This window comes from Neophocaena asiaeorientalis, unplaced genomic scaffold (genome assembly GCF_003031525.2).
Source record: "Neophocaena asiaeorientalis asiaeorientalis breed wild unplaced genomic scaffold, Neophocaena_asiaeorientalis_V1.1 scaffold134, whole genome shotgun sequence".
NCBI classification, from domain to species: domain Eukaryota; kingdom Metazoa; phylum Chordata; class Mammalia; order Artiodactyla; family Phocoenidae; genus Neophocaena; species Neophocaena asiaeorientalis.
This window is the reverse complement of record NW_020185339.1, coordinates 23,552,938-23,564,436: the sequence shown is the minus strand read 5'-3', so window position 1 is coordinate 23,564,436 and position 11,499 is coordinate 23,552,938. Positions and strand designations below refer to the sequence as shown.

General features: G+C 49.7%; 2 protein-coding genes across 3 annotated transcripts in view; both read right to left on the bottom strand.

Annotated features, from left to right (window-relative positions):
- The window catches only part of LOC112394146 (retinol dehydrogenase 16-like), a 12,360-nt gene extending 9,557 nt beyond the window's left edge, over nucleotides 1–2,803 (bottom strand). The window contains exons 1-2 of one of the 2 annotated variants that reach the window (XM_024736749.1): nucleotides 2,667–2,677; nucleotides 2,356–2,557 (exon numbers count right to left, since the gene is read on the bottom strand). The gene's annotated coding sequence lies outside the window, so the exon portion shown is untranslated. Of the gene's footprint in view, nucleotides 1–2,355 lie in introns of both variants that reach the window. The other variant, XM_024736748.1, reaches the window with a different exon arrangement.
- An 802-nt stretch (nucleotides 2,804–3,605) lies between these two features.
- On the bottom strand, nucleotides 3,606–6,409 carry LOC112394147 (retinol dehydrogenase 16-like). Its single transcript, XM_024736750.1, has 2 exons — nucleotides 6,097–6,409; nucleotides 3,606–3,909 (listed from the first exon to the last, which is right to left on the bottom strand). Exons 1-2 carry the CDS (start codon nucleotides 6,407–6,409, stop codon nucleotides 3,674–3,676), a joined length of 549 nt encoding a protein of 182 aa, XP_024592518.1. The 3' UTR covers nucleotides 3,606–3,673.
- Nucleotides 6,410–11,499: the final 5,090 nt, after the last annotated feature.

The following is an 11,499-nucleotide window of genomic DNA, read 5'->3' as shown; positions in this document are numbered from 1 at the left end:
AAAAAAAAAAAAAAAAAAAAAAAAAAATGGTGATACTCTTCTATAACATAAGGTTCCCCTAAAGACTCCATACCCTTGACTTTGAACAAAAGGAGAAAAAAGTTCAGGTTTTCTAGTTGACACTTGGAGAGGTCCCTCCCACTCCAATTTGTACTCAGCCCAGAAATCTGTGACTTTGAACAGATGCCTTCTCCACTGAGTCCATACTCAGACCATCATGAGAAGAGTGGACACATAAAGAGTCGGGGTCTCAGGAAGCACTGGGACATCAAGGGAATTCCTGTCCTGCACACAGTAGGTGCTCAGTAAAAATTAGCAGAAAACATAAGACCAGGGTCCAGAAGTGGCCCCCACTCTCCTCCACTGGAGGGTCGGGGGAGGGGATCTGGACCAGGGGACCCGGAGGTTGGCAGAGGATGGACGGTGGTGACTATAAAGGAAGGGACAGAGGGAGGACCACAGAGAGAGGTTTCTGGTGAGAGAGAGACTAGATGTCCCCAGGGAAGGGTCTGGGCCCTGCCTGTCCCTTAGACACCTCTCCTTGTTTGTCCATCCTGTGTCTAACCCTGGGAACCCAGGTCACTTGATAAGCCCCAGAAAGACACATTAGCCCCTCACTGCTGTGGATGAAGGGATGACCTCACTTCCCTCTTCAAATCCCTCCTCAGGTCACCCTACTCACCCCTTCTCCTCTGTGAGGTCACCTGACTCTTCCTCTCGTAGGCACACACCCCCTGCTGCCCAAGGCATCGGTCCCAATCACTGGGCCTGCGTAAACTTTTCAACTTTTATTTTCAGGAAAATATAATCAATGGAAATGCATGGTTTCAAGACAAAACAAAAATTGGTTTCTGTGTCCTCTGTCAGAACCGCTATTGAGGACGGCCCTTTCCAGCCAAGGTCTGCTGAGTTGGCACCTAGGCTGATGTGTCAGGCTGGTGGTCACCCTCCACACACACCCCTGTCTACAGGTATCTTTGGAGGGGAGGGACCTTTACCTCCCCCAGACCACTTTTATCCCGTGGGAGGGGGAGACTGGCCAGGGCCAAGGCACACCCAGAAGAGGTGGACAGGGGCAGAGGGTGGGGGGCCGAGACCCTGTCAGCTGCTCACACCCTCCCCAAAGTGTGGATTTTTCACAGCTGCATGTGGAACATGAGGCACTGAGAGGCCACTCAAAGAACAGGACACAGACGTGAGCTATTGACCCCTGTTCCTCAGTCACAAAACTTGTTCCCTTCTTCCTAATATCCCCAGAATCCTAAGTAATGTCCCAAGAGAAGCCTGAGGAGAGGATGGGGACTGAGGTGGAATGGGTGTCCCCGGTGACATGAGAACCCCTCTCTCCACTTTATTTCCCTCCCTCTGATGCATCCGCTCCCCACACAGTCCCCAACTCCCCCCTACCATGCACCCCAGTCTTTGGTTATAAAAAACAAGGAACGTCACTCATCATCCGGTTCTACAAGGATTAAGTTATTAGTTACCACATTGCTGACCTACAATATACCTTGAAAGGAATTCAGAACAAAGATCAGGATGAGGAACTCTGCTCTGGGAAAATAGCAAACAGGCCCTTAGATAGAAATACTTCTGGAGAGATTCTTTATGACCCTGGAATCTTGTATCTTTCCATACTTAAGAAAGCACTAAAATAATTAACTGAGTTATCTGTTCCTTGTGACTAGGAGTAACCTTCTACCTAGATGTATGCTTGATTGCACAACCCCTCAACCAAAATCACATAGTTGCTGGTTTCTCCTTCTGCCTCTTCGGGGCAGGTCCTCAGAGGTATCTGAGAGACTGCACCCTGGGCCATAGTACTCAGGAAGACACTAAATCAACTCAACTCACAGCTCTTACATTGTGGGTTTTTTTTTTTTCAAGTTGATGGTTTCAGGGCCTTAGCAGGCCTTGGGGATCTCCAGTAGATCATGGAATCAATCAGGAAGGCGGGCAAGTAGCTCATGGGGAGATAGATGACCATGCCATCACAGCCAGGTAAGTATTGGATCTGGGGGTGGCAGGCGTCAGGGCATGTTCCATGCAGTCCCACATGAGGAGATATTCTCAGATCAGCTTGGCTTCAGTATTTCAGTTGACTTCATGACTCCAGAAGGAGACGCCATACAAATATATCCTCACTTCCCAACCCTCCCACTTTTAGATCAACTTCAGGAAAAAGTTTCTAAAAAATTCTTGGTCCTGCCAAATCTTGTTACAAATCATTCAAGCAGTGTGTGCCACCTCTTACCCCAGGGTCACACTCCAGACTACACCCCCTCTTGCTCTATTCCTGAGAATATGTGCACCGCATAAACTGAAGGTCTCTACAAACACTAGAAATATACGCACCTGAAAATCAACTTGCCGTGAGTACGGGTATCTTCCATTGTTTTCTCTCCAGATAACACGGGGTTCCGATGAGACACTGGTCCCCAGCTCTACCAAGCCTGGATACTTTCCTTATGTTACAAGTTGACCACACGAGACCGTGGGGATGGAGCTCTTGTTCCCATTGTGTGGGTGAGTCAGAGCCTGGAGGATGGACCTGAGACTGGAAGAGGTGCTAATGATGGACCCAGGCTTCCAGACAAGAGTTTGCTTCACTCCCCAAGGTCCACAGCTCACTCATCTAAGGCCAGGAATGTCTCCCCATAGAGTACCTTGACCTCTGGGATGGCCCGATCCTATGCAGCATGGAAACTTCAAGAAAGCACCTCAGGACTGGACATAGCGATCTTGACCAGGCTTGATCATAATTATTTTCACCCAAAAGTAGAGAGCTCTCTCCTGCAAGGGAGACAGGGAGAGGGGCAAGGACTTCAGAGGTCTTGCAAAACAAAACACAAAAATGCACCAAAAAACAAAGTCACCAAATTAAACTGTGTTGGGTAACTGGAAACCTCTGGAGAGTTGTAAAGTATAGAATCCAGGAGAAGAAATGTTATGATGATGGCATTACTTCTGTGTAAAATTTGAATATATTTCCAAATATTTTACAAACTTATAATTCTTAGCACTAAATTCTACCAATTATGAGGCAAGGTACCACTTAAATGCTATCTCCTCTTCTTCCCCTCACCTCTAATCAAACACCAAACTAGGCACAATCTACCTTTCCCATACTCCTCAGTCCCTTCTCTCCCCTCTTCCACCCGGGTAGCCCCCTGGACATCGTTCCTCTAAGGAACATCACCTTGCCTGTGGACACAGCTCCACACAATTAAAAGCACCCTCTCCCTGCAGCCCGTGGAGTCTCTCCCACAGACATGATTAAGTAGCTCCCTGGATAAATGGCTTCATGGGGTACACTCCCCACAGAGATCCCAGAACCTAAATACCACAGCAGTTGAGCACATGGAAGGGCTGCACAGGCAAATAATATCAGGTCCAATTCTGCCTCTGACACTTGGTGACAGTGGACCCTCACGCAAGGCAGGAATATGTTGAATCAAACTCCTTAGGCCTCGCACCCACCTGAACACCCAAAAGATAAAAGGGTGCTTCCCAGTGAAAGACCTACACAGAGCAGGAGAGAGGGACCTGGAAGGAAGGGCCTCTAATTCTCTGGTGATAGCAAACCCCTGTAAAAGGCTTCCCCAGAGCACAGAAGCAGGACAGAGGAAATGCATCCATCCCAGGCCAATAACTGAGGGGGTCTGAGAAGGCCTCAGCACTGTACTTGGACATGGAGAAGCTCCCACCAAAGAGAGACACCCGGCCCAACACTGGAGATATTGACGTCACGGCCCCTCGCCTTCCGCACTAGGGGCAGCAGACTCAGGGTCACCTCGATCACCCCCAACAGGTTCACGTCCAGTATCTTCATGAAGTTCTGTTCGGTCAGCCACTCACTGGGTGCGGTGGGCATGGAGATGTCGGCTTTATTCACCAGGCCCCAGACTCCTGGGAACTGTGAGGGCGAGAGGGCAACACTGTGCTGGGCCCATAAGTGAGCACCCAGCTGTGGTTCCAAGTCACCTTCCACCCAGTGAGGACTCTAGGAGAGAGGCTGCAGGGGGAACGGCTGGAACAGAGACCAACATGCTGCCTGCGGGTTTGGGGAGACCAGACCCTGTAAGCGGTTGGAGGACAGAAGGTGCGCCACCCTCCTGACTCAGTCTTCATGCCCAGCCCACTGCCTGGTGACAAGGGGCAAGCACCCCAGATTGGATGAAGGCAGGGACTGAGGTTGAAGAAATCTAGTGGGTCCATAGTCTGGAACTCGGAGGGTGAAGTTTTGGGTTTTCACAGTCCATGTTGTCCTTCCAGACGTTATCAATATTCACCTACATTTTCAGATTTTCTGACAGCTGCAGGACTGAGTGCTCAACAACTAGCTAGTATGAGGGAAATATAGAGAGACAATAAGGAAGGGAGGGGAAGAGAGGAATAAAAGAGACAGTGGATAAAAGGCAAAAAAAGATGAGTAATATCTGGGTGGAGATTGGCTGGGTAAAACAGACCTGAAATCCCAGGTTTGGGAGAATGTGTTGACAGGCCTGGTATTGACCTCTAGGGCCTGGCTTTGAAATACCTGCATCAATACTGAGCAATGTTCCAGCAGGAATCTGGGGAATTCCATGGGGTAGGCTTTCAGGGGAAGGCAGGGCTGCCACTATTAACCACCCTCCCCCAAATCGGAATTTACACTTTGTCCCAGAAAAACCTCCCCTCTCCTCCCACCCAAGGAGGCCACTCTGGCCCTAAGCCCCTCTACTCACAGGTCACCCAGCTTCCTGGAAACCTCTCCGCAAGACTCAGAGACATGTACCAAGAATTTCAAGACTTAACCAACTAACAGAACTCAGAGCAGTAAAGCAGGGTCAGGGGAGTTGGGTGCAGGGTGTTGGAATTATTAATACACAGAGTTAGTCCCTCCCCTGCTCTGTACCAAGTCTGCCCTTGTAGGAATGTATATTCTCCCACCATATTTGACACCAAAGACCCAATCAACATACAGGGTTATATTATTGTACAACATGAGATATGTAGCCAATATTTTGTAATAACTGTAAATGGAATGTAACCTTTAAAAATTGTAAAAAGAATTTTTTTAAGGCAAAACCAAACAAACCAAAAAACCAAACAAACAAACAAAAATATGCATGGTTATAGAATAGAAAATTTGGTAAATAAATTTTACCAAGACATCATTTACGTTCAACACAATGAATAAAATCTAGGAAACCATTACATATTATATCATGATGTACTGCCTCAGTAAGTAATGTTATTCTAAAGGATACAATATTCCATTATTAAAAATTACGTCTTTGAAATTTTTCTATTATATTGTAAAATTTATTAACTTCTTTTAATAAGTATCAAGATACCACTATATGCAAAATATAATACCATGTACGTCAAAATATTATCAGTACTTATCTCTGGGTGGTGAGATTTTGGGTGAGTTTGGTTTTCATCCCTGTACTTTTCCGTTTCCACAATGATCATGTTTTATATTTATACTAAGATAAAAGAAATTAATGTTCTTTCCCTCACCAATAAAAAAAAGACAGAACTGTAGTAAACAAAAACAAAAAAAGAAAAAGAAAAAGAGAAAGTGATCCCATAGTAGTTTTCTGACCTTCCTTAGACAAGTCCTGACAACTCAGTTGTCGACATCTGAAAAATGCGTGACATTTAAACACAAGTCGGATGACTAGGGGTCACCAGCAAGAACGTGATCAAGTGCTGAGAACTCAGCTCAGCTCCAGCGCCGCTCCCCAGCCCCCCATGCAGCCTTCCAGCCAGAGTGCCCATCTCCACCCGTCCTCCAAAAAGTGCACCCCGATCACCCTGGTCACTCAGCATCAAGGAACCCAGACCTCCTGCTGAGGGAGGAGGGGACACCAGACAGAAAGTCTGCAAGGACACATTCTCATCAGGGAAAACTCTCCCCCAAACTGCAGAGTCTCAAGGTTGGGAGGTGGAGGTGGGATGGAAGAGGCTTTGCTGGTAAGCTGGATGAGGAGAAGAACACAGGGAGGACTTCAAGTCCTGGAAAACACCTTGGGAATCTCCCCAGGCAGCTGTCAAGGGGTCTCCACTTCACAGAGAGGAATCAGACTTGAGAAATCTGGGTGGTACCTCTGTCCCTCGCATGTTCCTTTACCCACTTGGTGGCTGCAGTGATGCTCTCAGTCTTGGTGACGTCCAGGATCACTGTCTCCAGCCTGTCTGACGTCTGGCCCTTCAGCTGCTCTGCCCCCTGCACCGTCAGACATGCATCCAGGACCCTCAAGCCTCGCAGGTGCAGCTGCCTGGCCAGCAGGTTCCCGAAGCCCGAGTCACAGCCCGTGATGAAGACGAACTTGTCCTGGAGGAGGCTCACCACCTGCCTCTCCCGGTACCAGCGCAGGAGGTAGTACAGGCCCACGAGGACCGCCAGGTACAGCCACATGGCTTTGCAGGGGACAGACACAGGCAGGCAGGGGTGAAACTTGAGTCTGGCTAGTGTTGAGACAGGAGGACTTAAGAACACACACAATGTTGGTTGGCCAACCAGCCTCCAGGCTCTCTGGCATGGAGTCCTCAGGATTTTCCTGTTCACCCTCTTTAGTGACTATTATTGATTCTGGCCTCAATTTGCATGTTTTTTTTTAGTGCACTTAATTCATTTCTAATAGACATCATTGCATTTCCAAAACAACGCCTTGAGGATGAGAATACTTTTCCCAGCCACCTTTTCCTGGTTCCCTACTCCTCCCTGTTTCCTCCTGCCCACCTCTCCTCTCCCCCCCCACCACCCCCGCTCACACACATTGGAACACTTATATCTCAGGTCTCATGGTTAAGGGCTGATTTCTTTACTTTTTCTGCTCAAGTGTGGGACTCGGGTCTTCCTGACCTACTGGAGATTCTTACAAGGGGAATACACGTGGAATCAAGACACAAGTGGCTTAAAAACCCAGCTCTGCTGCCAACAAGCTGTGTGACCTTGGGCAGCTGGCTTAGCCTCTGAGCCTGGTCTCCTCCTCTGGCTCAGCTCCCAGAATTCACTCCTGAAAGACTAAGTCCCTCTCAGCCTCTCTAGGATTAGAAGGGGAAGGCAAACGAGAATAAGGTCTCTCCTGGTGAAGTGGTTCCCTGGGCCAGAAAGGTGTTCAGGAGAACAGCGGGGGTGTCTGATCTCAGAGGCAAGGAGAGGGGACAAGAAGGGAATGGGGGCGACACACGCCATGGTGAGACGTCTCCCAGATGCCGGGCCAGTTGCTGGAAGGACTCACACAAAGCTGGTCTAACAGTTGTTCCCCTTTCACTCTGTGAAGATGCCCTGCCCACAGCCCTGGGTGCCCGGCTACATTGCCCTCTGCCCCTCCTGTGCTGAGTGAGGCCCTGCCCTGCCCGGCACCACACCCCGAATCCAGACCATTCAGACACTGAGAAAAGACTGACTTGAACAGGGATCATGGGATGGGGTGTGCGAACCTCCCCCCAGGCAGCGTGGGCTGTAAAGCCCAATAATTGGAAAGGTGTTAGTTCGGTTTGTATCAGGGTGATGATGGAGAGGAGGAGGGAGCTGCCCCCTCAGGAGACTAAAGAAAGGACCAGAGACTGGACCCCAGAACAGTTGTGCATGGAGGGGCCTTCGTGGTGTGGTGGTGAATACCATTTGTTAAAGGGGGTAGAATTATGATGAGTGGGGTGCCTACCCACTGGCACCCTTGTGGCCTCTGATGGACTGGGCTCCAGTCCCTGCTCAAGTCACCCACTGGACCTGCCTCGCCCCCCAGGAGAAAAAAACTGGGATGGGGTTGAGGCATGCTGAGGCTCCGAGGGACTTTGAGGAGGAGGACATCTTTGTCACTGCGGTTCTCCCTCCACTGTGACCGGCTCCTGAAGAGAGCTACAGGAAGCAGCGGTGGTTTGTGTCCTTCAGGAGGTGCTAGCAGAAACCAGAGTCCTAATCTGTCCACTCTTCCCTGACTCTGGAGAGGACTCCCGGAGGTGGGCCCAACCCTCTTGAATACCTTTCCCCACGGGGATACAAAATGGCTCAATAATCATTGTCTGGGGGAAGAGAAATGGCACGATGTTGGCTGGCCAACATGCCTCCAAGCTCTCTGGCACGGAGTCCTCAAGATTTTCCTGTTCACCCTCTTTAGTGACTTCTGAATTTAGTGAAATCCAGAAGTTCCAGGTTAAGCCTGAAGCAATGGTTTCATGTTAATGAAGCCACACGGACTGTGCTGTGTGTGCTGAATTCTAGAGAATTGCTGCCTCAGATCCCCCCGAGGGCAAGGGCTGAGTCTCATCTTCTTGTATTTCCAGGACCTGGCAGTGCCTAGCATCTGACAGAGATGAATGAATGATCACCGCAACATCTTCTTCCACTCTCCTTTTCCCCTGCATTTCTTTTTCTTTCTTTCTTTCTTTTTTTTTTTTGCAGTACGCGGGCCTCTCGCTGCTGTGGCCTCTCCCGTTGCAGAGCACGGGCTCCAGACGCGCAGGCTCAGCGGCCATGGCTCACGGGCCCAGCCGCTCCGCGGCATGTGGGATCTTCCCGGACCGGGGCACGAACCCGTGTCCCCTGCATCGGCAGGCGGACTCTCAACCACTGTGCCACCAGGGAAGCCCTCTTTTTTTTTTTAATAAATTTATTTATTTATTTTTGGCTGCATTGGGTCTTCGTTGCTGTGTGTGGGCTTTCTCTAGTTGTGGCGAGGGGGGTTGCTCAGCAGTTGTGGCGCACGGGCTTATCTGCTCCAACAGCATGTGGGATATTCCCGGGCCAGGGCTCGAACCCGTGTCCCCCGCATTGGCAAGCAGATTCTTAACCACTGCGCCACCAGGGCGGTCCCTCCCCTGCATTTCTTACCTTGTCTGACAAGATGAAATTCCCTGAAGCTTCCATCTCCCGCATCTTTATAATGGGGGAGGGGAATCCAGATGACTTCAGTGAGTCCTCTCAACTCCAGCTCTCCAGGAGTCTAAGAATCCATAGGTTGTCATCAAAATAGTGAAACTTTAGGAAGTTGGGCCCTCAGGAAGCACTGGAAAATTCAAGGGGAATTTCTGTCCAGCACACATTAGGTGCTCAAGATGAGTTAGTAGAAACAATAAATCTGCATCCAGAAAGGGAATGTTAGCACATCTACCGAGACCCAGGGAAGGTGCTTCGTGTCAGGAGGTGGGGGAATCTGAGTGAGGAACAGAAGAAAGGGGAGGTATGGAAAAGTGAAGGGGTGGGGTGGAATACTGAGGCCTTCCAGGAGGCTGCTGGGTGGGGCCGATTTTCCCTGGGGTAGTGGTACCCAGGGCCCTTCCAGTCTCTCTCAGTCTCTCCAAGCTTCCTCTTCCTCAGACTGATGTGCACATCCCCACACACACTTTCCCAAGAGGGAAACCATGAGAGGAAACAGTTGTCCTTCATCTTGTGGAAGGATAAGGGCTGGGAGCAAAGGCAACTCATTTTCCCTTTCTCAAGCCCTTCCCTAGGTCATCCCACACATCTCTCAGCCTCCATAAAGGGGGCTTCTCCCCCAACCAAGAAATATCCCAGAACTCCCAGGGCTCAGTCCCCTTCATGGAAGTGTTGGTCCTACCCCATTTTCTCATCCTAGCCCCTATCCATGAGAAGCTCTTCTACTAGGGTGGTCATTTTTAACCTTTTGGATATCATGGACCCCTTTTCTTTTTAATAAAGTTATTTATTTGCTTTTATTTTTGGCTGTGTTGGGTCTTCGTTGCTGCACATGGGCTTTCTCTAGTTGAGGCAAGCGGGGGCTACTCTTCGTTGCTGTGCTCAGACTTCTCATTGTCATGGCTTTTCTTGTTGCCGAGCATGGGCTCTAGAGCACAGACTCAGTAGTTGTGGTGCACAGGCTTAGTTGCTCCGTGGCATGTGGGATCTTCCCGGGCCAGGGATCGAACTCGTGTCCCCTGCATTGGCAGGCGGATTCTTAACCACTGCACCACCAGGGAAGCCCCATCATGGACCCCTTTGAGCACCCAAGGAAGGCTCGAAGCCCCATAAAAATGACAACACAACAGGCAGGATTTTGTACCTAATTTTCGGTGAGTTCACAGACCACCTAAAGCCATTAGGTGCCAGCAACCAGGTCAAGAATCCCTGCAATAAGAGTTTACTGAACTACTAGCAGAGAGATTCAGGCGAGTTGTTTAATCTCTCTGTGCCTCAGTCTCCTTGTCTACAATAGAACCCACACCTCATTGAGTTGTTGCGAGGATTAAATGAGGTGATACTTGGAAAGCACATTGCAATCATGCCTGGCAAATGTAACTAATAGCTGTGAGCTGTCACTGTTACTCCATCTCTTCTGTGGTGATTCATAGTGGCATTTGTGGTTCTTGACCTTCTGTGTAAGAAACACAATGTCAGATACTAAATAAAAGAGGAAGCTGGTGTTGATCCAGTTCAGAGAGAAAAAAAATGGTTAGTGTCAGTGGGACTAGGGAGAGGATCTCAAGGTCAATTCCACAAAAAAGGGATTTCTCCCTCCTCATCTCCAAGAAGCAGAAAACGGGGCATGTTTATGCCAAGCACTTTACATATACAATGTCATGTGTCTCATACAGTAATCCTGCAAGGAAGCACCATTATCCTCATTTTACATATAAAGAAAGTGAGGCTCAGGAAGATAAAGTGACTTGCCCAAAGTCACACAGCTACTAAGTGGTGGAACAAGGTGTCAAAGGCAGGTCTGGTCCCCAAGCTAGTGTTCTCTCTACTGTCTCCGGGATGAGTGAGGGAGCAGGGAAGAGCCGAGCAGAGCAAGGATAGGGTCACTGGGCCACATCCATCGTTGGGGAGCCTGGGGAGCTCCCGATCTGGTGTTCCTGGGTAGACAGGGCTGTGTCCCTGGTGTGGGGCAAAGCCATGGCAAGAGGGCAGAGCAACTTCCGAGGCTGGACTTGTCTTCTGCACTCAGTGAGCTTCTGGAAGCTCAGGCTGGGGAAGGAAGTGCAATGGTTGCCAAACTCCTCAGCCTTGACCTGTCCACAATCCACCTGCCCTCGCACACAAAGTAGGGTCCTTTGCCACACAAGCCGGGCAAGTGGGGCAATTCCTGGAACAGCCCACCCCACCCCTTCCTCCAGGGTCCAGGCACAAGCTCTTGGCCCTCCCAACCCTGGGAAGCTGCCTGCCTTTATCTGTGCCTTCCAATAACTCCTTCCTGGTACCTTCCTTCCTTTCTGATTGTGATTACAATGTCTTGTCTATATTTTGAGGGGGGGAAAATGGGAGGGAGGGAGAGGAAGGAAAAAGAGTAAATTTCCAGGAATTGTTTTGCTGCCGCTGCTCTTGTTGCTTGGAGCAAAGCTGTTTGCCCCCCTCCTCCTGCCCAGGCTGGCAAGGAGCCTGGGCTCCTGCCCCTCCCTCTTTCCCTTCCTTCCAGTCTCTCTTTCCAGCTGCCTCCCTCCTCCCTCCAAAGAAAAACACCCACATGAGAACTGCAGAGTTATCACTCATTCCTTCCTGAGGGAGCAGCTTTCCCTCTGTGCCTCTGCCAGAAGGAACCAACATCA